Below are 25,804 nucleotides of genomic sequence, written 5' to 3' on the forward strand. Positions count from 1 at the left end.
TTGTCCTGGAATCTCTTTTGAGAGAGATCAATTAAGTTTTAAATAACCTTTTTTGCTGTTGTTGTGCTTGACATTAATTGACTTCAGGAATGTCTATGTAATATTTCAAATAAATTACACCAAGTTCAGTGGGAGAGGCTTCCAGGTGAGTATGCAAAGGCCTGTCATGCTGTAACAGCTGGACTCTCTTTCATCTGGATGGCATACCTGGAATCGCTAGATAATTGTTTTTCTCATCCAAGCACTGACCAGAATCAAATCTTGGCCCTGTGGCTTCACATCTGGGTTTTAAGAGGAGAAGAAGGCAATATTGGCCTGTACAGATTAAGTACCACAATACTTAATATTTTGAAAGGCAAGAAGAGGCCTCAGGCTAAACCAGTAAGAAACTGGATCAATAGTTGTAGGGTGCGTGTGTGTGTGTTGCGGGCGGGGGGGGGGGGATGCTGAGCATCTTGAAACCTCAGCGAGATTTTAAAAGGAGCTCACTTGAAACGGGATAGAATGCAACGTCGCCCAGCAGGCTATGTTAGCAGCCTATACGATCTACAAGGCATAGTCGGCTCGGCGAAAAGAACAACGTGCCACCCAGCACCTTTTACTTAACCTCCTCCCGAGGAATTCGGATTGTCTGTGACTGAAGCGGCAGCGGCGGCAGCCGCAGGAAGAGGAGGGACCAACTGTGCTACAGCTGCCTGACTTTGGCACGGGGTCCGTCGGAAAAGCTGTTTCGTAGCTCCCGCCGGATCCTGCTCCTCTCCTCTCTTCCTTGTCCTGGAGTTACTGCCGAGTCCCGCCAACACGCCGCGAGGGGAAAAAGGCCTGCGAGGAGCGAAAGCGCCTCCTCAGCTGTCATGTCGCAGCCAACGAAAGGCAAAAAACACCCCGCCAAGGGCGCCAGAGAGGTAAGTCGAGGGTGGGTGGTCGGGAACTAAACTAAACTAGGTATTGCCCCTCAGAGTGCTCTCTCTACTTCCCCTTTCGAATAAAAGGCGTGGGAAATGTAGCCCTGCGGCGTGCAGTCGGGGAAGGGGCTGAGGCGTATGTGTTAAAGCGCAGCAGGAATTTGCCAGCGCCCAGCGCGGCGAGGAGCCAAGATCGGCGGCGCGCAGAGGCGCGGGACAGCTGAGAAGCAGAGCCGGGAGCGAGGGGTAGGACTGGGTGGGGCGAAGCAGCTGCTCCAACGAGGGAACTTGGGGTGCGCGCGCGCGCTCGCTTGCGTAAGCACAGTCCGCCTCCCGTCGTGCCGCCGCCTTTTTCGGTCTCCGCTCCAGATGTGCTGGGCGACCGCTGTAATTTCCCCCTGGCAGCTGGGGTGATAAGCGTTGTAGCTTGTTCATCTCGAGGGCGCCCGCTTGAGGTAGGCTGGCGAGTGGACTTCAAAGGCTAGAGCCCCTCCCTATGGACGTGTGAAAAAACGGTGACTATTATGCGAATTGCCCTTTTAAAATCTTTCAGCAGGCATTTTGTGCTACTTTAAATCAGAGATTTAAGGGATTCCGTCAGAGATAGAACCCCTGCAAGTTTATGTGAAAGTGACTCTGTGTGTCCCGAAATCTGTCTCGGGGCGGTTTCTAAACTGCGAGGATTCAAAGCTGTCTTTGACTTGGAAACTGTATCGTCCCCATTTGTGTTCCTGCAAGACGCCAAATTATAAAGCCATGATTTATTAAGTACGTACCAAATCACATGACTTTCTGAGTGACAAATCAGCAAACGCATTTTAGTGTAGCGTGTTCTGAAAATATAGCCTTTTGGTTATGATTCAGTGTATCGTGTGAACCCAGAAATTTAAATGAACTATGATTAAGTTTACCATAGGTTGGTATATTGTGCAAACAGCCCCCACATCGTGGCCTGTAGTATGAACCAGGCCATTTAAAACATAATGGGTTTGTTTTGGATTAGCACCGTTATGGCTTGTTTCTTTACAACTAATGCATTGTATGAACGCAGGCTCTGAACCTCTGTATTTTCAATGGCATTCATCTACACTGCCATCATTAAGTTCTGTGTTATTCTCTGGTTTAAATGAAATCCAGTTGGTATCCTACAGTGGTTCCGATAGAAGTCAGGGGATTTAGTTAACAGATTGTCTTCAGGCTTTTGGACACCCCCTTCCCCTTTAATGGAGAGAGGCTCTTACAATTTAGAGTCCTCCGCCTAGAGAAGAAATGACAGGTGGGTATGAGGTTGCTTTTGATAAAAGACCTATATCTTATTTCTAATACCAGCGGGTGCCCTCCAATTTTCATTTCGCCTTGCAGATGTTCCTGCTATGAGTTAAGTTTCACAGTTTGGGGCAGGTTTGATTCTATCATTCAGGTCTGCCCAGTTAATTTATAGTACCTGGGAAAGTATAGTGTTGGGCAACCGACCTTATGGCCGCCCTGTTCGTGGGGTGGCAGGGCCAATGGCAGGTGGAGATTCCTTGCATCCATTCACAAAATTGTGGAACAAATTGTTCCTAATCCTGACTTCCTCCCCACTTTTTTCTTGCCCATTTTTCTTTTTATGCTGTTTGCAATTGAACTCTGTGGGGAAGTCAAGGTATCAGGGGAAGGTGTTGCACTGAAGATAAAACCTCTGTGCCTCCTTTGATAGTTAGTGACCTATTAGGTGCCCTAAGAAGAATAAAGAGTGTTTGTAATATCTTTCTCATACTTTACAGTAGCTGACTTTGAACACTCTTCGGGGCTCTCAAGCCATTGGCTACAAAGTGATTCAGTACTCTGTGGGAACCAAACTAGTGTGGTTAGTTTATGATCCACTGCATTGTGTGTGTGAACCCAGGCAGGTAAGCCCAGCCCAATAAGCCGATGCAGCTGACTCTAGGTTAGCACCCGTGGGAATATAGCAAGTTTATGGGTACTTAATTTCTGCCTCGGGCAAAGTGCATTTCTTTATCTATGAACGCAACCCTGGGGTAAAATACTGCTTCTTGCCTAGCCTTTTTAGAAAAAGATATTTGGGCACAGCAGAAGGAATTTTACCCAGGAAATGCTAGGGATTTAGAAAGAAAGACAATGAATGGAGACACGCCTTCCCTTCTTCCAGGAACTGGGTCAAAGCAATGAAATCACACTTCGAGGGCTTTGGGCGGTGCAGCTCGATCGAGACGACATTCCTGTCATTCCCTCCGTCTACCGGGTGGTTGGTTTAACTCGCGCGTAGTTTGTCCACAAAGAGACGATTACTTCTAGGCACCCCCCTGTTGCAGTTACTTCAAAGCAGAAAGACATGGCTCCAGCAGGCGGACACCAAATTGACACGGGCCGTCCTCTTCAGCTTCCTTAATCTGCTGTCTGTTTGGGGGCGGGCCGGCTGAAGGGACGCAACGACTTCTCCACGCCCCGCTCTTTACTCGCACACCTTCCCAGCCCTCTTGCCGCAGAGTCGCAACCCGCCGCGCATACCCTGGAGTTTCGTACGTGCTCTTAGGACGCTGAAGGCGAACTTGGAAGGAGAGCTGGGAGCGGTCCGCGCGATGGCGTTTGCGAGCTGGTGGTATGCGACGGTAAATACACGTGGAGTTGATAATACAATAATCGCTGCGCTACTTGGAGATCCGGTATTTGATGTAGTTCTGAGGGAGTGTCGGTCGCTAATACTCCTCTCGAGACGGCTTAATGGAAATCCTTCCTCGTCTTGCTGAGGGCGTACCTGCGCGCTTTACACCAGGGATGAATTGGCCCAGGGAACCAGAAAGTTTACGCCCTTCTGGTATGCACAGAATAGCTGGCTTATTCTTGTGAACTTTTACGCTGCCTTTAACTTTCTGACATGAAAGTCGGACTCTGATTAGAAAAGGAAAGTGGTCATAGTTCTGAAGGGTAGGATTAAACTCAAATGGGTTGAATAAATCGGACTGAAAGCGACCAATATCTTTCATATACAAAATTGATTTATCTTGGAATGTACATAATAAGCCAGATTTGGGAATAACAAAATTAGTTATTTCTTCTATTAAAGTTTCTGAAACATTTGGGTAACTTAGTTGATGATTTAAGATAATGCTATGCAAAACTTTTCATTAAAAAAGTCCATCATTTTCAATGTAAATTTGGTGATTTCCATGTTTGTGGAGGGTGGATCTGCAGCTCTTATCTAATTAAAATTAATATTAACTCACCTGCCAACGTCTATGGTTATGTTATTGCATATATTAAATTGAAAAATTGAATGGCTTTTCAAAAAGTCCTGTATGTTTTTCCTCCTCTCCAGTTGGGAAGGAAGGAAATGACCAAGGCTTCTGAGAAGTAAAAACTATAGAGGCTTTTTTTCTGAACAAGTGCCTAACTTTTTTTTTTTTTTTGCTTTTAATGTCTTTAGCACAGTGCATTTCTGGCTTATTGGAGGCTTTTAAAAATAAATTAGAACACTTTTTTTTGAAGTTTGGCAGTTATCATTGCAGAAGGACTTTCTGAATTAACCTGCAATCACATTAAAAGAGTAATCCTTTGTGTTTGCTGATTTTGCCAACTTTAGGAAGTGATTATAAACTTGCAAAAGAGATGGAATGGGTCATGCACTTAACAGATCATCTTCCTCATTTTAGACTTGGTTGATCACTAAGACTGGAAAAGGTCTCTTGCACTGTGATTGATGGACAGCTATGTTATGGTTACTGAAAACTAGGCCTTCTCTATGTAGAGCCTATCCTCTGGAATGCTTTTCCTCTGATATTTGGGAGGCACCTATAATGGTTTCCTTTAGGTTTTTAAAAGGCACCTGCATGAATGTCATGTGCTTTCCCTCCTTTTTAGGGTATACTGCGATTTGTTATATTTTAATATTTTTTTTCTTCTGTACACACCATTTTTAAACATTTTTAATGTAAGAATGTGGTATTAAATGTATCACATGAACTATGATGCTCATGCAGATCTCATGCATTGGCTGTTCCTTGCAGTAAACTATGGCTACTGAATATGACATAGATCATTGAGGCTCTAAGTAGGTTGGGTACATAGATAAGAACCTACTTTAATAGCACACTGATTTCAGTAGTTTGGGTTGCTTAGGCTAATTTTTTAAAGTGTGCCCATATAATTGGAATGATCACTTTTTAATTGTGTAATGTGGTGAAGGTCACCTTTTCCTTGATACATATCATTCATAGCATATTCCTATGCATAGCTACTAAGAAGTAATTTCTAGTAGCTCCAGTAGACACAGAGTTGTAGCTGTATTAAGAGAGAGATGAGCAAAGTCCTGGAGTAGTAATTTATCTGGGATGGTTTCTGTAGGGCATTAGATTATAAGTACCATCCATTCCATCAGTATTTAATTTTTGCTTTAATTGCTATCTTATGTAAACAATGGGATAGATTAGCAGGTATAGATGAAAAGTGCTTAGCATTCTTAGCTAGGGTTGAGAGTTCAAACAGAAGCACAATGAAGGAGCTGTGAAATGAAATACACAAATAATTTATTTATTTATATCATTTAAATCATTTAAAGTCCAAGGGCCTTTCTAAAGAAAAAGGTTTTCACGTTGCCATGAAATGCCATCTTGAAAGGAATATGTCAAGTCTCTCTACAAAAGGACTTAATGAGTTCATACTGAAGAAGAAAATGTTTCAGAAGTCCTGGTATGACTTATCGCTGGTTGTTTCAGTTATTTCCAGAAATTAATATATGGCCTAGTTTATCTCTGACCATCCCATTAAGGCATGTTGTTCTGGAAGGCATCTTCCTTGAATCTTTGTTTATTGCTCTCATATGAAATTATTGTTATTCATCACCACCTTATGTCTCATACTTGCTTATTTTTTTTACATATTGGGGTTTTTAATATTTTAAATCTTTAGTGGTTATCTGTCTTAGTGGGAATTCTGGTGGTTGTGCAAGAAGAACATATTCAGAACACTGAGGTTTTAGGTTCTTGTGGAAACATTCAGTATTGAAAGAATCAAAAACTTCCTTCTGTTTTTTTTTTCTTTTCAGTTTCATAACTTCAAACAGGGAAAATTTAGTTTCCTTTTCAGTTGCGCAAGGATAATTAAGTCAAGCAATAGTCAGATAAAGCAGTTAAACAATACCTGTTGATTTCTTCCCCTTTCTTCTGCCTTACTACAGCTTTTGTGATAAGCAGGTAATTTATATGTGTCTGTTTAAACATTTCAAAATTAATTTCTCTACAAGCCAGAATAAAGCTTACCCTGGTAAAGTTAAACCTGGTAAAGTGTATCCTGTTATATATGTAACTACTTCTACAACCCATCTCTTTCTAAGAACAAAATAAGTGCATGAATTACAAAATTCTTCACAACTTTAACAGGTCTCTTTTGTAAATCCAGTATAAGAAAGTTACCTAGGTCACTTTTTTAGTTTGGTAAAACATCAACTGGTTTCGTTTGTGTAGCATCTCCTTCCACATCATTCCCATAGTTCGGCAAGTTTAGATCCACTTTCAAATCAGACTCAGTCCTATCTGGTAAAGCTTGCTCCTTTTCCATATCATCTTCCAAACACAAAAGGTCAGCGTTTCACTCTGGCTCTTCATTCCGCTGTGACCGTTGGCTCTACTTTCAGCAGAGCTGTCTTCAGTTCGCCATTTCTTCCCTGGAAGTCCCTTTCCCAGCTAATTTGTCAGAGTGCTAGAATGGAATATATGTCTGGATGATCATGTGACAGGATGGCAGACAATACTGTACTCAGCTGCTGCATTCTGTTGCGTAATAGGTTGGGGAAGAGAGTTTCAGTATAAGTAATATAATAGTAAAAAACTATTTTAGCTGCTCTCATAAGCGCTTCTTGAAGATTATATCCTTGTAATGGACCATAAATTTTTGGAATGGAAGCTGTGAGGTGGCAGGTGGGAAGTTGCTGTTCAAGAAACACAAGTCCAGAGTTCCAGTGAGTGTACAGCAGAGCGAGATGTCCTGAGTTCCCAGGGCCATATGTGGCCTCTATTCTCTTCACTGTGGATTACATTAAGGCCAGACATGTAGTCCTTCAGAGGATGAAGGATATGGAGTATCATTTGGAGGTTAGTAGGATCCTGTGCTATAGTAGAATCTGGATTCCAAGGAATCCCAGCATGCTGGCCAAATATGTGACATCTTTCACTTTCCTTAGGTTGAGGAATATAATACTCTGCCATCCACTTTCTTGCTGGGTAGATACTCAACCCCTCCTTATTTGAATGGACTTGTCTGTGCATTTCAGGAAAAAATGAAATAATCACTTGTAGTGCTGTATTGTAATTTGTATAGGGATTGAAGGAACTTATTTATTCTATCTATCTTGCAACAACATCTGAGACAGACAGATCTTTGGCATACAAAGTTTATTGTGACCAAATTTTCCATGACAGCAGTCAAGACACATAATCAAATAACATATCCCCAATGATCATATATTTAATTGTTTTTATATTTTTATATGTTGATACATGTGGATCATTGATTATAATAAAGAATGTATGTATATGTCATCTCTAAAATTCTGGGTATGGCTAGCTATTGTCATACTGTAAATTTTAATGTGACAGAAGAAAAAATGATTTAGTGTAAGAGTGGGGAGTAATTATATGTGTTATATTTTGGTTTAATTTAAATTTTCATTTAAATTTAAATGAAAGGAAGTACAATTTAGGCTTTGTCTCAGTCACATCCTCTAGTTTTTGGAGAAAACCCCTGGTACAACAAGGGGTGATCAAATATGACCTGTGTTCCAGAAAAAGTTGGACCTCCCTGATGTTGTACCAGGGCTTACACTCCAAAAATTAATGGATATAGAAGAACAAAATCTATACTGTATTTCCTTTCATTTAAACTTAAGGGATAGGCAACATTTTGAAGCCAATAAGAACATTTGGAATTTTGTAATTATATCATGTGAGCTCTTAATAAAGGGAGGAGGGAAGCTTTTCCCTCCACAAAACGGTTGTTGTAAGTAGACACATTCAGTATAAAATCCTAGTTGATAAAAAGAAGGCAGATTGGACATTACGGTGCTTTCATTTCACCTTCATTGTGACTACCCCATCCTTTTTATTTTCTAAATATGTCTGTCCAACCTGTTGTGGGAGCTGGTGGAGTTCTTGTAGAGACAATACTAGAAGTCACTGGTGTGCTTTGCAGCCTGCTAGCTTCTTGTTTTCTATTTAGAATGGGGCAAAAGATCTACTGGATGAAAAGGGAGAGGCCTGTGGGCATGATGCTTTGGAGAACTATATTGCCTATTCTTGGTGTAGAGAATATTGTGTATTATTTCAAATGAGAGTTTTAACATTTAAAAAATTTCTTACAGCATGGTGATAAAAAGGCAAGTGGAGCATCAAGAGAGAAGAAAGGAGCAGAAGCAACTGAGGTAAATTATAGCTATAATTTATAATGAGTTTCAACTTCTGATGAAATGAGTCATTATTTAACTTTTGCACATATGCCATCATTCACAGCTTTTATGAAGAAATTCTAGATGGTTAGCAAACTTCATTAATTATGATTTGGATGAAAATAAAATATTATCATTATTAGCCATCATTTGGGACTGTAACTGAGTGATTGGGCATTCAGCTATAATCTGGGCTGCTTTAATGAATACAGAGAGGCGTGCTCATATAAGGTCTGAAACGCTTATTCTGAATTATTTTCAAATTGCATTTATCCCCCTGACTCATCAACATTGAAGGTATGGAAGCTGGCTTTTCTTGATGTCTGTGCAAATAGGTATGAGGGGGTTTTCATGAATACAGCTGTAGATACAGAGGCCCCTCCATGCATAGGAACCCTGTAGTATCCATGGTCTCACTTACATGGAAGCTTCATAGGACTCAAATAAGTCCTCATATTTGCCTTTGATTATCCTGGAGAAGGTCTTTCTATGTGCTTGTTAAGAGCTGACACCAAGTGGATGGCATACAATCAATCACTCTTGAATATAACAGAGGATAATTGTGACCTGAATTTGATTTGAGTTGTAATGTTGAGTTCTGTGTGACAAATGTGAGGAATTTGGGCCAGCATGGCTAAAGATCAAGAGTGGTGGGAGTTGGTCTTAACACACCTTGAGAGATACAGTACTCACTTGAGATAACAAGTATAAGCTAAACAGCTTTTTAAATTATACCTGATGTCATGATCAGCTTGGTTCTTTGTATATGTCATTTAATTCATAGGTTAGATAGTAAAGTTGCAATTGTATTTACATTAACTTACTTATCACAGTGAGGGTTCCCTACTGAGTCAGTATATATAAAGTTATGCATTTAAGGCAGTAATTCTAAGCTATCTGGACAACTGGGATGTATGGGTAGTCCTTGTTTAGAGACTGCCTCATTTAGTGATTGTTTGCAATTACAACAGGGATGAAAAAGTAACTTTATGACCATTCCTTGCATTTACAATCTTCATAGGTCGGTAAAGCAGAGGAAAGCTGAAGAAAGATCATATACACAGTTGCAGTTTCACTTAGCCACTGCTTTGCTTAACAACTGAGTTGCTGGTCCCAATTGTGGTTGCTAAACAAGGACTACCCGTAACCACTGTCTGACCAATCCCTGTAATAAAATGATCTTAAATTCTGATAGGTACTGTTCAGAATGGGTATCCACCAATCTATTGTGCCACCCAGCAATATTCCAAGAGATAGCTTTTATCTAACCCAGTTCCTTAGGAATGAGTCAGCTGGTGGCACTTAAAGTGTTATGTCCTTGTCTAGGTGCAAGAAGACATACTGATGTTATATTGATGTTGTCATCAGAATGAGAATCATTAGCAGGCAGCAACTTTGGACTAATATCAATTAATTTGCTACCTCTGGACTTAGCTGGACTTGCGGGCTGGAGATCTTAGTTAGGATGTACTCTTGATATAGCAACTTCTTTTTGTCCTCTTTTCTGATCTAAGCCTTTAGATAGAACAGAATGAATCAGATTGTCATTATCTGAAACCGAACAAGATGGAATCAGTTTGGGCTGTTGCAGGGTAGAAGGACATGTGGGCTTCCTGGGGTGTAGGTTGTTTTCTTTCTTTGGAGGAGTTGTTTGATTGCAGGATTCAGAGAGTTTATAATGATTTTCTGTGGAGCTGCTGTCAGATGAGAGGTCCAAAGGTATCAGGTCAGTTAAAGGTTTGGCTGCTGCTCATGTTAACAGAAGTGTTTGCTGCAATTCATCCAGTCTTCTCAGTATTTCTTCTTGTTTACAGTTTGGTAAGCTTCAAAGAGTTAATTAATCCTGTTGCTAGAACTTCATCCATGACAATATTTTCTTGTATAATTTCAGTAAGATTACTTGAGCAGTGTCTTGTCAAGGACACTAAAACTGCTGGGTTGTTATGGTTTTTATCATTTGGCATGTTGCCTGTAGCATGAGGTAGGGGAGTCTCTGCCTGAGATTTTTTTCAAATGCACAGTGGGTATATTTGAAAAGTAGAAAGAAAAGATTTCACTTTGAACAGTGTGCAGGAGATGATGGAATGGTTAAAAGACAGTAGAATTTGTTTATGTCCTGTCATGCTAGGAAGCCATTTGACAACACTTAGATCAATCATATGACACTGGCATCAAAGAAGTGAGCTTAGTGATAGAATGATAGCTCTTCTGGTAGACCAACATCCAATATTAGTTCTGTTGAGTGTAATCCTTAAAGCAACTTGATTTATTTGGAGTGTATGGTTGCACTTGTTCGGGTTTACCTCTTTGGTGGAAAGTGAGGCTGTAAGCTCTGCCTATATTTGGTTGTCCTTTCTAATCTTAATTTCTTCTCCTGAGCAATTTTGTTTCCTTTGGCTGTCCATAAACAGATTGGAGTTGGTGTCAATGTTTTGAGTTACTGTAAAAGCTGCTAGCTTATCTGCATAACTTTGCACAAAAGTTTCAAGAGCTGCTTTTCTCGTGCAAAGTAGAGAAGAGAAGTAGTTGTTTTTCAATTTCTGTTTCCAAATTCCAGTTCAATATATCATAGCTATTGGAGGCAGGGATGGAAAGGAGAGGATTTATTTTGTGATTACTTTTGCTCACAGTTTCCTTGTCCATCATGTAGCCATCCATTTTTGGCTGCTTTGTTGGCTTAGGTAGAGTCTGTGAGCCTGGACCTGCTCTTCCCCATTGCTTTGGTGTCAACACATCATATCTGAAGCCTTTTTGATGTTTTAGGAACTTGGTGTTCAGATTTAGAATATCTCTCGCAGAGAATGTGTTTATTAAATGAAGCTAGATAAAAATAAGATGCATAGCTAGGCTATTTAGAAAAATGGATGAAACAATCGTAAGGAGCTCAGCAGGAAAGCTGCTGCACCAGTAATTCTAAGCACATTTACTAGTACATATGTTCTATTAAATTTAATAAGACTTACTCCTGAGGAAACAATACTAGGATTATATTTTAAGGAATGTAAGCCAACATGCTTGTAAATATAAGACTTAATAATTTCATTCACATGTACCGCTCAGATCAACTTTGATTAAAACTGGCAAAATGGGGCAGCTTCCAAGCTTCCATCATCATTCTTTTATAAATTTTAGAGTGGTTAGGTGCCTTTTACTAGGTGGATTCACATACGATGTTAAACTGTAGTTGAATAAATCACAACAACTGCCTTCATACAAATCCAAATCCAAACCAGATTATAATTGGAATGATGTGTGGATCCAACCATCATTGTAGTACTTTTAAGGGTATCAGAATATGTATGTGCCTATCCCAAGAAACCTAATCTAAATGACAGTCATATGGGAAGGCAGCAGAGAGTGGGAAGGAAATAAGGAGACAGGAATACTGAGTGATGCAGTGGTACTCAGCTTCATTGCATGGTAAGAGAATTGTATTCTCTGAGTTCAAAAGAACAGGAATCTGATCTTTCAGTCAGACTGGCCGACGTTTCTTCTAAAACTTGGTTGCTTTTTTGAGTTGTCCTGGATGATGGTAATTTGCTTGTAACATTATCTTTTCTGCTTTTTCATTAGACAAATAAGTACGTATCACATTTCCTGAAGAATAAGTGCTGCTGTAATATATCCTCTCTGACTTTGTCAGCTCACTACTTTCTTGCCTAAAGTTTTTTTTCTTCCTAGCCTACTGGCATAAAGGAAGGTATTGTGTTCATTTTCAAGCCCTCAAAGATGCAGAGAGCAGAATGCATGAATGAGTGTTCATAGACAGTGCTGGTTAGTCACATCAGCAAAACTGCTAGTGTTTACTATCAACTACATAAATGCGCCCAAATATATACATGCACGTGTATTCTTGGAATGCATTACAGTACTTGGTATACATGGTTAAGTAGTTCTTAGATCTTACTTTGCTACTCTTTGCATGCTGGAAAAGTGGACAGTTCTCTGATAGGAATGGTGTGTGTATGTGTGTGTGTGTGTGTAGTATAGAGTAAATGATATATTTACAATAAAAGTAGATATTACTTTCTTTCCTGTTCCACTTTCAGTTAGTTTTCACAGCTTTTAATTTACATTCTTTATCAGTTTTAGTAAGAGTTGTGCAATAATATAAATAATTATTCATAGCCTTAAAATAAACTTGTTGGAATAATTTGGGAATTTTTTTACCTTTCAACTCATATTTCCTATTTTGTGCCAATTGTTGTTCCTTGATTTAGAAAGTAAACACTTTGTGGTATGAGCAAAGGTATCAATTTAAGTTAGGTTGTTTCTTTTTTGGGACCATTTCTGAAAAGAGAGATTTCTAGGTCATCATTAGCATTATTAGTTTTAAAGAAGTTGGGTCTTGTTTTTAAAAGATACTTGCTTTCCCCAGTGTTATAATGCAGTTTAGTCTCCTATTTTTTGATGATGATGATGATGATGATGATGATGATAATAACAACAACAACAACAACAATAACAACAACATTTAAACTCATTTCTCTTACTTTGGTATGGTCTTGCTAAAACACCAATTGTGTCAGCAGTATATTTGTTAATATTCTTGACCTTGCTGTGGTAAGTTTTAGAATTAAAGTATGTTAAGTTAAAACAACTATATAAAACTTCATCATATTATTTATACACACACACACACACACACACACACACACAATGTTATCATAGTGATATAAAGATGTAAGTTAGAAAAATAAATTTTTAATTTTCTGATCACTACATTCTGTTCTGATGGGAGGATGGAAGACAAGAATCTACAGTTAATTCATAATCTCAAAATAAGCCTGTGATTCATCTGATAGGAGTATCATAGTATGTTAATACATTTTTGAATCTTGAGAATATTATTGCTTGAGAAATCTGTATTCATTTTTCCAAATGGTGCTCCAAGCATCTTTTTTGGAGCACTATTTAATGTAATTGCATGAAGATACTGCTTACAGATTAGTATTTTTGCAATATAGCAGGGAAATAAAGCTTTAAAAATAGAATTCAATGTCTCTCATTATTGAAAAAAAATATTTATTTTTTTTTTCTTTACAGAAGAGACCCGTAAATACTAGCAATACTGAATCTCCCAAAACCCAGACCAGTGGAGTTTCTTCAGTCAGTAAGGTAATTTAAATGTTTGTAGACCTGTTAACGTTCCCAAAAACAAAATGTCTCCCTATTGTTGTAAACTTAAATGCTTATGCTGCTGCCACTATAATAACAGTTCGCTGTTTTTACAAAGAGGTAAAGAACTTCTGAGTTCACTAAAATTAAGAAAAGGGCAAAAACATGTATTGTAATCTATAAATTAAGTTATTGTTAGTAGGATTAATATTCACAGATTCTAAATGCTAGACGTTAATACTGATGTTTGGGGAGTAATTTCTGATTGTAAATGAGGCTTCATGCTGGTCATATTTCTGTATATTGCTTCATCTCAAATATATATCTCCAAATTTATTAATGTTCCAACCCTCCTGTCCTTTTCCACAAATTTCTTTTATTTTGGAGTGCTTCTTAAAGTATAAATGATTTTGATCTAATTTCAGTCTGCAAGCATCCCAAGATTTTAATGTTCTGCTCTTCTGCTTAAAAATAATGTGTAACATATTAAGAAATGTAGATGTAACTCAGATAGTATAATGTAATTAATTTGTGTTTATCTACTTTACATAAATGGTTTTATAGAAAGCAAGAAGAGATGGGTGCTTGGATATGTCACCTTTGATCCTTTCTGTCTCTACACTAACAAAAACAGGAACTCTGGGGTTTTGCATGGGACTCTGCCACCCTTTGTAACCTCATTTTTGGTAGAAAGGCAGGAAATAAATTCAGTGAATATATAAATTCTTACATTTACTTTAACCAGAGATGTTTGGGATCTTTTGTGTTCTGAGACTTAGATATAATCCCTCCCAAAATGGTGACATTTGGATGTCACTAAACCATGATTTCTCATAGTGAAAATGAACCTAAGTTGAGCTCATTGCCCTGTTTTCTTTCATCTGATGTAACAGAGATCAGACAGTTAGGCTTCCAGTTGCCATTATTCACAGTTTAATATGCTATTAAAGTCCTAAATAGTGGTTAATACTAGCTATGGTTTGTTTAAACAAAGGTTGGACATTCAGGGGTTATGAAGCTGGTTCAGTTTGTCAAGAAATAGCAGTAGGTTATTGCTTATGATTGTATTTTATTGCTAGGAAGGTGGAAAGTTGCTTGCGAGAAGTTCTGGCTCAGATGCCAAAATAATTTGGCTGGCTCTGATAGTGCTGTGGAGCTTGAATATCTGCAGAAAGGAGATTAACATTTGCTGCTTGGCCTCAGTATTTTGAAACAGACTGCAGACAAATCATAATTCACATTAACCATAGATTATTCTGTATGGATAACATGTCAGGCTCTGGTTGTTGTAAAGAAAGAAGAAATTCTAGTTTCTTCTTTGTAGCGCATCTAGATGAATTCAAACACCAGCGGAGCTGATATGTTTAAGCCTTCTTGCTGAATGGCTGGGCTCACATAGCATACCAAACCAAAACCAAATAAATCACATTATTTATTTAGCAAATTTATATAGCTACCCATCTCACAGAACATGACTCTGGGTGTTAGGGCTTAATGCAATGGGTGAAAGTAGTTTTAGACTCATTTTTTGTATTGATAATTTGAACAATAATTTAGCTTCATGCCTGAAAACCATCAGTGGTTGAACTTAGCATTTTCTAACCCTAGAAACTTGTTGGGCCCCTAGGACTGCTACATGACTTACTGCTTAACGTGCATTTAGTTTTATTGTGTTTCTAAAATAAAATGTTTTTATGTGCTCTAGGTTAGGATAAATATCTGATCAAATTCAAAATATGCAGATGATGTTCTTCTTTAAATATCTACAATATTTGTTTTAAAAGGATGATGGTATATACACAAATAACATCATCTCGCCTTACATATGAAGCAAGGAAGAATCATAGTAGAAAGACTACAAGATCTTTGTGTCTACAGCTTCTTTCTGGTGAATAACTAGGAAGTACTGAGAACTGTTTTGTGCCTTTATAGATGCTGGGTGGGGTGGGGGGTGGGGGGGACAGAATTGAGGTGTGTATGAGCTGTGCTCCTCCTGCTTTTAGAAAAACAAAAGAGTTGCAAATAATTTATTAGTGCTCCCAGTTTAGCCATTTCATCTTATAAATTACTAATACATGTATAAGACTTCCACAGAATTACCACGCATTTGGTAATTCTGCTATGTTTGGAAATTACAAGGGCCTCTATAAACCGTACAAGCTAAGCAACAGTAATATCTAGGAACAACTGCAGTCTTTTTGCACTAGAATGACTATGTGAAATAAGCACATTGGTAGATAATGTTTTCCTTTCCATTTGACTGTGCTAGTTGGGACGTTTTTTCGTCCTGGCTCTGTGGGCTGCTGTCAGCCACACAGCCGCTTAGCATATTCATAGGGAGGTGGAGCAGAAAGGCTGTAGGCAGAGGGAGTTTGGAGACTGGGCTGTTTGGCTTCACTATGCCATTCTGAAATGCCACAGAGACTATGTTAAAACCGCAGTCACTGGCAGACCTGATAAGCAGTGTAACGAAAACAAAGTTGTGCTAAGGATCTGAGTGGACGACGTCAAAAACTTGGAGCAGAATAGATGAGCTGTGTAGAGTGAGTGCTCTTTTTCCAGAATGTTTGTGTGATTGTCCATTTTCTGGGCTAGCTCTAGTATGTACTTCCTCCTTTCTTCTCTGAGACTGCACTTCTCTATATTATAGAAACATGATCCTTCAATTTGTAGGTTTGAGACTCCCTTAGTGAGTTGCAACACAGCTTTCCTGGGATCTGTAACAAATTGTTGTTGTAAACTTTGGTTGGGTTTCTCGTTTCATAACAGGAATAGCCTTTTCAAGAGTTGCTTGATTGTTTTTCCCTGAGCCCCCCAGGAAGGATGTTACGAAAACAGTGGCTTCTAAGTTCTTTAAAACAGAACAAGAGCTCTACAGATCTAAATATTATTACTAATAAATTTATAAGATGTCCACAGAATTGATTTAAGAACTCATTTCTGGTTCTCAATATTTAGACTACATTTTTCAGGGTGTGGTAATCTGTGTAGCAGGATATGTTTGTTGAGACATGCCTAAGTAACTAGTGCCCTTATAACCCATAGGTAGCATTTACTGCAATGTTATTTGCTGTTGTTCCCTAACAAAAGAAGCTGTTGCTGAGGTAATTATAGCCTGTTCTTGGTCCCTCTTAATTTAATAAATGTTTGTCTTTACAGAGCTTAGAAAATGATTTTTTTTATTATGAGGTTTGGAGTTAGTTGGCCTGACTTGGGATTTCATCCTGAGTATACTTACGTAGAAGTCAATCCATTAAATAGAGTGGGATATAGCACTACTAAGGAGATACACATAGAACTGTGATATCAAACACAAGGAGTACACAAAGGGTTTTATTGCCATAATTTCTCCAGTTTGGTGAATTGAAAAGAGAGAGAATTCAAAGAGTTGAGCCCAAGATCAGCAAGCAGATGGTCTTTATTGAAATAAGTTCTGTTACAGTTTTTGTTCTTCACACCATATATTTATGCTAAACAAGTTAAGAAAATGCTCTAAATAACTAGTTTCTAAGGAACAGTTGTTTTGAAAAATTGGATTGTTTATGAATTGCAAGCAATTTTATAGAATTATTCCAATGGAAAGTCTATAGAAATGAATATGAGTGAACTTAAAAGCGAAATTTCATCAGAGGCAGACTTGTGCCTTTCTTTAGATTAAAGGATTAAAATTACTTTTTTCTGAAATGTTATATTTAACCAGTACAGCAAATATGGGCAACCTATGGCCCTTGAGTTGTTCCTGAATCACAGCCTTCTACAACTCTAGGCATCATGGCCAATGGTGAGATCATGCTCCATTAAGAGAATAACTTTATTAAAAAACTTTAATAAAGAACCAGCTTGAATGCCAGAGTGATGTCCTGTATCCTGAACAACTCAGTGATGCACAACCTGGCCTTTGAATGGGATCCCATATGCAAGATTCAGAAGGTATCATGTGGCCCTGGGGCTCAGGAATGCATATTCTGCTCTATGCCCATTGGATGGTTTTCCCTTTTCGTTTCATTAGAATGTGCAATTTGGCAATATTTTTAGGATTGTGCCAAATTCTTTCTTAGGCTGTATGTGTCAGTGGCAACTCAAGTTGTACAGTTTTGATCTAGGTTAGTTTAGACCAAAGGCTTACTTAATTAGCATTATTTTCCCAGATCCTATACCAATTGATAGTTCAATAATATGGGCTCTCTAATTATTAACTAATTAAAAGAATTAGGTCCAGTTGTACTGACGTTGCAATTCCATGTAAATGCAACAGTAAATCCTGTTTGAATGCAATACAATTACCTTGCAAAATTAAGGCACCATTAAGTTGTTCCATTGATTCATTGGCACCAAATATATTTTTTAATTTATTTATTATTAAATTTGTATGCCACCCATCTCCCCCCAGTCACTCTCTCTAGTTGGACTGGGCCCCTTAATTATTTTGAAATTGTGGCTCTGATCTGAATTTTCTGTGGGTGACAGAGTTTTTACTGCTCTGCCCTTTTCGTTGCAAAATTTCTTTCAAGGGTTATGGAACTCTCCAGTCTGGTGTGGGAAAAGATGCTCTATATCCAGCCCCTTTATCAGCTTTTTTGAATCTCATATTCTCCAGATCTCTTGAGACTACAAGTTTCAGAATTCCCAGCAAGCTTGGATTATAATCCCAGTGCATCTGGGTACATATATAGGATGCTGTATATTCTTAAAATATGAAATAATACATCAGTAAGAGGTCTTTATTTTAAAGAAGTCACCTGGTCTGTAGTAGTAGAAAAATAAATGAGGTATTTAGCGGATGTGTATGTGATGTTATGAACTGGAAGAAGATAGGAAATTGATTCCTGTGATTTCAAATTTCCATGTACTGAACATACTCCATGCAAGAAAGATTAATTGGTAAATTTAAAAAATACAGAATATTTCTAATTTCTCTTGGTATTACTGTTGGCTTGATGTAACATAGTGAATAGTGTTTGCAGTTTGCCACTGTAGGAAAGAGCAACATTTTTTAAAAAATGAGGACGTTTATGTGCCCATGACAAGGTGGGTAATAGGATTGAAAACAATACTGTGTAAATTCTGAGAGCATTTTTTAAGGAGGGAGAATTTACATTTATATTATTTATATTCACCTTGCTCACTATAATTCAGTGACTATATGATATAAGTAGAGCGCAGAAGTATTTTCAATTCTTCTGCGCTCTACTTTTCTCACAAATAAATTAAAAGTTTTCAGTATTCTTGCTGCCACCAGCGTGGGAGGGATAGTTCAAGGGTATTCCTAGTAATTTTCTCTTTATGGAAACTGCAGAATCTTTGTTGCTCCAGGTTCCACCCTTAAGATATCTTTTGCATGTGACGGTAGGCCACAAGTTCTATTTAGGGTAGTCCTCTTCCATGCTGAAATTAAAACAGCAGAAGGCTTTCTTTTCCTACTTTCTTTATTACTTGAATCAAAGAAATAGTAAATTGAAATTTCCCAAAGCAAGAAAGAGGTGTTTCAGTTTGAGCAAAAATGGAGAAGTAAAATTTCAGCCCGGAATTCTCAGCCAGCATTAGTGGCAATTTTAGGAGTGGTTCCTGTTCACGTGGAAAGGATCAGATTGGGTCATGCTATCTTACATGTAGGAGGCTGCATTCTTCTGTGTACAGTTACAGTCATTTCATTTGTCATTAAGGCTTCTTTTGGGCAGATCCTAAAAAGGCCTAGCCAACCACTTTTGGGACTCCGTTTCCTTCAGTATCTCAGAAGGGATACACGTAGGGATATGCAAAATGTTCCAAGCTCACAACTTTCATAGCTTAGGACAGCTTATTTAAATATTTAAGTTCAGAACAAAATAACCCATGTTTTTAAAATTTTGTTCTAAATGTAGTTGCCTTTGCCCCATAGGATGGAATGCTTGTTAAGATTTTTAGTTTCAGCCAGTCGGAACATAACTTACCTGACGTGTTCTGATGGAACAATCCAAGGGAGGCTGTTGTACCGTGCTCAGTGTAAAACCTTTTTTTCTTTCATGCATCCTGATAGTGATATGTGCAGAAGCTAATGAGGCTTCAGGGAGAGTCCTTTTTATTTATTTTTATTTATTCATTAGGCATTTTGGCCACCTTTATTTTTGATCAGTGCAAGGCAGTGTACATATCTAACGCTCCTGCCTCTTATTTTCCCCACAACAACAATCCTGTGAGATGGGTTGAATTGAAAGAGAGTGACTGGCCCAAAGTCACCTGACTGGCTTTCATGCTGAAGGGAGGACTAGAACTCATAGTCTCCTGGTTTCTAGTGGCTCCAGCAGCTTGCCTGTGGAAGTGATAGAAGCCTGTACTTTTGGACTGTCCTCACTATCCACCTGTCATTAGCTAATGCAAAAATGGGTAGGTTGCATTAGTATGCCCTTTTTACCATTGGACACGCCTGCATTTCATCCTGTGGTTGGTTCCTACAGTGTACATGAAATCCCTCTCTTTTTTCAATGCAATCAGGAGGTGTTTTTTTTTTTCTGTTATATCTGGGTGTGCCTTCCGCAAAACATGCCATAAGTCTCTCCAAATTCTGTTTAGCTATGAATCATTCAGCTATTGTTGGTTACCAGGCAATACTTTCATATTTGCTTTTTAGTTCAGTGTGTGCTCCTCAAGGACCAGAGCTTTGATTTCTTCTGCTTATGAAATCTATGGCCAACCAAACAATAAATTTTTAAAAGGAAATAGACAAAGTGGGCAACATTAAGTATTCTGTAAAGTGGTATTCTGTAAAGAACTTTACATAGTTGCTCTTCAGTCATATTGCTTTATCATTGCTTTGGTATTCAATAAAGCTGGAATATCAGGCCCTGCTAACTTGCATAGTGAGATTCCCAAGTCCTTATCTATCACCTCAGGAACAGCAGGTCTACAGAGCAATTCCCAAATGTTAATAAAATATTCCAGTAATGCCTTTTTACAATCTTCCTATCATAAGGTCAATGTTTTAATGAATTTACTTTTGAATTATATTTGAAAAACTTGGATCTTATATAAAGAATTGTATATTTGGAGGGAAGCAGAAAAGATAGTTCTTCTATATTGGAAAGACAGTTTGATCCCAGATTTACAGTCTTGAAATGTGTTTGTGAGCTGGCACTCTATCAGTGTAGCGGAACGATGCTACAGTCAACATTATTTCATGTGGTTAGGGTTTAATAATGTGTTTAAAAATTAGGCTGAATTATTCCCTATATATAATGGTTATGATGCTAGCCTGCATTCATACGAATGACAGCCAGCTTCTTAGACTACTCATTCATATTTATTTCTTCATCTCAAGCAGAATAAACATTGGGAGAAGCATAACCTCTGTCATGAAAAGCAAAGGCAGATGCCCCAACCCCCCCCCCATCTCTCAGATGGGAAAAAGCTTTGTTCTTTTAAAATCAGAGGCAGTCTTTAAATTTGTACTGTTTTTATTCTGTAAAAAAATCATCTCAGTAAAAATTAATTAAAAATAAAATCATAGGCAGAACTGTGGTGAAAAAGATGTTTTACCCTCTCCCAGATTGCCCTGATGAACAGTTGGAAGTATCAGAAACCAGGACAGGTCCAGGAAAAAGAAGTAGAGGACTCTGCTTCAGGACTCAACTTATGTCTAAGATGTAGACAAGTATTTTAGGTAGAAGCTACATTAAATGTTAATTTCTTTGGTCTGTGTGCGCTTAAGTTCAATATTCTTTATATTCCTGTACAAACTCAGAGACTGCATACAAATGTAATAAATAAATAAATAAATATACTTTAGTCTTTATGCATGTATCAGGATGTTCAAGATGATACTTCCTTTCTTTCAAATGTCTTGAGATCACATTTTTTTTCTTGAGAAATCCTTTGAGAACCATAAAGCCTAGCATCTAGGGGTTTTGTAACAATAAGTGCCATCTTGTGGTCTTTGTGATTTCTTAATTTAACCAATGTGCCAGCTGCTCTGTATTGCAGATTTGGCAGCTCTAGTAGCTCATGCAGGTTGCATGATTATAATTTTACAGTTAAAAAAGTAATTTCTTTCTCTCTCCTACAATTTGATTTTTCTCATGAGATTGGTGTGGGAAGAAGAGCTGATACATCTAGTCACATAATTCAGTGCTATACAGCTTGCAGTTATTTCATTTTGACCTTTCTATTTGCCAGAAAGACAGAATGGTGTGGGAGCATGGCAAGGGCTTCATGAGTTCATGGGAATTGATTCAGCAGACCTTCCAGTCCTTTCTTTTCCTCTTTGTATTAACAAAATAAAACAAATTACTAGTTTGATTGTCAGGCATGTAAAGCAATCTGTAGAGTATTACTGCAACTAAATAACAGCTGAGCAATAGTTAAACAAGCCAGATTCCTTCCTTCCACTACCATCTCCCTCCAGCCTTTGTAGTAAGTAGCAGTGAAGCAGCAATAAATCAGTAAACATTATTACTGATTTATGTGCTTCTGTCCAAACATTTTAAAGTTAACTCTTCTTCTACTGGATATGCTATGTAGTTTACAATGTTAACTAAATGTATCCATTGCTATTTTTAGATTCCCTTCCTACTTAAATAATGGGGTCAATTATGCTGGCTGGCTGTCTTCCTTGGGCTGACAGAACATGGTCTTCCTCTCTTCAGCCTCTCTCATAATGTTATTTATTTATTTGTCTAGTTTCAACTCCAAAAATGACTCTGGGCAGCTTCACAGGAAAAAAAATGATATAAAAAAGCACAATTGCCCTGAAGGAACAATTAAAGGAAATCCTTCACATCACCATAGAGGGGCCCATAGATACTGTAACGCAAGGCTTGAGGCCACAGCCATGTTTTTTGGGCTCTGTTGAAGGTGAATAGGGTGGGAACCAAGTGAATCTGGAGGGAGGATGCTGTTATAAAGGGCAGGCACAGCAACAGGGAATGACCACTTCCTGGGTCATTCTAGATTATATTTCTTAATCAGCAGGACCTGAATCAAGCCAGTATGTCTCATTGTACAGCATACGCAGAAACCATGGAAGACAGCATGTCCTTCAGTTACCTAGGCCCTATGCCATGTAATAACAGCACCTTGAATCGTACCCAAAAGTTTACTGGTAACAGTGTAGCTCATGAAGCAGATGTTACATGGGAATAAGGAGGCCTGCCCATCAGTTCTTGTGCTACTGCATTCTGAACCAGCTATAGCTTCTGAGTGGTCTTTAAGGGTATCCCTACATAGAGCACATTGTAATAGTCCAGTTGCTAGGTGACCAAAGCATGAATGATGTCAGGTTCAGCCCAGGAACCATGAAACAGTCCAGGAGCAGCTCAGTTACTTTATTAGCTTACACCTGCTAGAGAGAATCTCACCAGACTAACTCTAACCCCCAACGACAACAACTATAACCCTGAATCCCTTAGGGAAGGGCCAATCTCCTTCTCTACACTTTCACACGCTCTGGCTGGGGGCTGAGGAGATGCTTGGAATGTCTCTCCCCCTCCCTGTAACCTTGAAGTTCCATTCCAGGATCCTCCTTGCTTATGCCTTCCATCACAAATGACCACAGATGCCATCTGCTTCTCAAGCAGGAGCTGAGAGTCCAGAAAGACTCCCAGATTATGCACTAGTCCTGAATGGGGGAATGCTATTTCATTTAGAGCCAAAGATGGAAAGTCCCGAGAACTAGGAGTTCCAAAGATCCATAGCTACTTGATCTTGCTAAGGTTGATCCTGAGTCTGTTCCTCCCCATCCAGACCCTGACAGCATTGCTTGGACAGCCAGGGGTTGAGATTTATTTATTTAATTTGTATGGCCACCCATCTCAACAATTGACTTTGGGTGGCGAAGAATGTCAAAGTAAAAACAATTGCAGTACTACAAAAATGAAAATACACAGCAGCTGAGAAGATATATCCCATAATCACTAATGCAACCAAGAAATGCTTCCCTACACACCCTTGAGGGCCCAGGCCTGGGCACAGAGCCAGGTCTTTATAATCTTACAAAGACCAGCAGAGTATATATAATTGAATGTCATTCATGTACTAAGGATACCTGACTCTAAACTGATGAATGATCTCTGCCAATAGCCAAATGTAGATATTAAACAGAGGATGAGAGTGTTGGGTCCTGTGACTTCCCACAAAGCAGGGGTTTCAGACTCGACTTCTCCTCTCCGCTCTGATTGGAACTGGCCAAGAGAAAGGAGAACCACTGCAATGCTATGGCCTCCGCTGCTATTCCCTACAGCCAGTCCAGAAGAATATCATGGTTGATGGTATCAGAGAGATCAGAGAGGGGAGGGTCAGGATGGCTGTACCACTCCTATCTTAGCTTTGCCACAGGTCATCAGTAAACACCACCAAGGCTGTCTCAGTTCTATATTCTGGCCTGATTTCTGACTGAAAAGTGTTCGATAATCCATTTTCTCAAGACCATCTGTAGCTTTCATATGTGATTAGCATTACCCGCTTTTAATTTACTTAGGAGCTCACTGTTTACCCTGCCCTTCCAAATAATGATTAAGTTTACACATTGCATTAAGTGGTTAAACAAGCGATTTGGTGCAGTGCATGAACTCAACTGCCATTTGATGTGGGCTTGTTTAATTGAATAATAATTAAATTTATCTGGGGTTGTACTAGCGATGTGCAGAATTTCCCCAATCTAGTGTGCTTCAGTTTGTCATGTATTCAAGTGTCAATCTGTTCTGTCAAATTTTATGGATGTGTTTAAAATGCATATTAAAAAACCGTAGGTGCCATATGTGTCATTCTGTTATGCATGCTTCAACTTTCCTTTAGGAATGGGCTAAGAAATAAACATTAGCAGAGTTGAACTGGATTCTGTTCTGGCAGATCCTCTGTTTTCTTTGCAAAGTAATCTGTGGTGGATTTCACATTCTAGCAAGAACTTCTAATCTTCTCCTTGCAAATGCAGAATTTTAAGTTTTGTTGTTTTGGAACCCAGCCAGTTGGAAATGTTCTGATGGAATGTTTCAAGTTAGGCTGGTTTTTTTTTCCTGAGCTCAATACAAAATGCGGTTTCTGTTTTGTTCATACCCCGTTAGATTGTTTGTTGCACAGCAACAATAAATGTGACTCATATAAGAAAGGCATGGTACAAGATATTTGCTAATCCTATATCAAGAAAGTGGGTGACTTTATGCAAGTAACTTCACTGTGCTTATTAAGAGTTGTAGAATGAAACTATGATGTAATTGTCTAAGGTTTCTTGAAGAGAATGACAAATATCTTTAAATGTTAATGAAAATCTTCTAGTAAGCTACTGAATAGTAATTAAAATTGGGTCTGCCCTTCACAACTGTATAGAATTTGTGTGCCAAAACTTGTATTACAAAAGACAAAGGTAATTGATCTTAGACTACAGAAATAGGAATGTTAAGCAAATAATGGAAGCATTTAGCAATGGCTGTTCCACAGTCTAAAACTCCCTCAATTTTGATTCACCAAAGAAAGAACCTGAGTTTTTTCAAGACAGACTTTGGAACATTTATATTATGATTGGATTGTAAATGCGTAATTATTATTTATGTATACAACTAACCATACTAGTTATTTACAGATTTATTTTTAAAAATATATTTTCAATGTAGTTATATCATTCAGCTTCCCACCTACGTTGCTTTTCTTGGGAAACTTATATAGATATCTTGGTTCTTGAACTGGTTTCCTAAATAGACTTAAAAAAAAAAAAATCCTAAATGAGTGTATAATGTGGCCCTTTGAATGAATATTATATCAAAACTCAGGTTACTACCTGGTCCAGATGAGATTGACTCTCACCTGGGAGCTCTGTAGGGCAAATAGATCCATTTAGATGATCTGTCCCAAGTGATTAATGAATTTGGATAATTCTGTTGGTGAGTTTCCTGTGGGGAGTTAAGAGGCTGTGTTTGTGCCTACAGTATGATGGTAAAGGAGGTGAAGTGTCTTTACTACTCCCTTATGTGTCATCAGACTCTTTCCCCAGTGGCTTTGTTTAAAGTGGCCAACTCCCTTTTAGGGAGAGGCCAACATGAAGCTCTCCTGCCTGGTTGCTGTGATCAATTTGCACAGCTTTTTGCTAGGAAGGGCACTCAGATTTGCAAACTTTTGACTCTTCTGAAATAGTCTATATTTCAGCTGGGATAATGTTCCCTTTGGCCTATAAACTCCAGTAAAGTGGATAGGGTACTCTGTGGGGTCCTTGGGGTTCTCTGAGCTTGGCTGTTTTCTTGCAGTGGGGGTGGGGGTTTTGTTTTATTTTTTCCCTCTGGTAGTTCCTTGATTAGGGTACTGTTTACTGCTGATTGTATGTCTGGTGATCCAAAAATGTGAGGGAATTCCTGGAAGCTTGGTGTTCAGACAAGGCAGCCATCAA

General features: G+C 38.6%; 1 protein-coding gene across 12 annotated transcripts in view; it reads left to right on the forward strand.

Annotated features, from left to right (window-relative positions):
* The first annotated feature begins 625 nt into the window (after window positions 1–625).
* The window catches only part of CAST (calpastatin), a 75,302-nt gene continuing 50,123 nt past the window's right edge, over window positions 626–25,804 (forward strand). For 3 of the 12 annotated variants that reach the window (XM_088130091.1, XM_007437793.4, XM_007437795.4), the window contains exons 1-3: window positions 629–905; window positions 8,260–8,319; window positions 13,390–13,461. In XM_088130091.1, coding sequence (XP_087986217.1) covers window positions 855–905; window positions 8,260–8,319; window positions 13,390–13,461 — 183 coding nt within the window. In that variant the 5' untranslated portion in view covers window positions 629–854. Of the gene's footprint in view, window positions 906–3,374; window positions 3,518–8,259; window positions 8,320–13,389; window positions 13,462–15,867; window positions 16,005–25,804 lie in introns of those variants that run through there. The other 9 variants (XM_025172903.2, XM_088130094.1, XM_007437797.3 and 6 more) reach the window with 7 other exon arrangements.

Source organism: Python bivittatus, unplaced genomic scaffold (genome assembly GCF_059951505.1).
Source record: "Python bivittatus isolate LINGU-HERP-01145 unplaced genomic scaffold, Pbiv_v1 ctg000850_np1212, whole genome shotgun sequence".
NCBI classification, from domain to species: Eukaryota; Metazoa; Chordata; class Lepidosauria; order Squamata; family Pythonidae; genus Python; species Python bivittatus.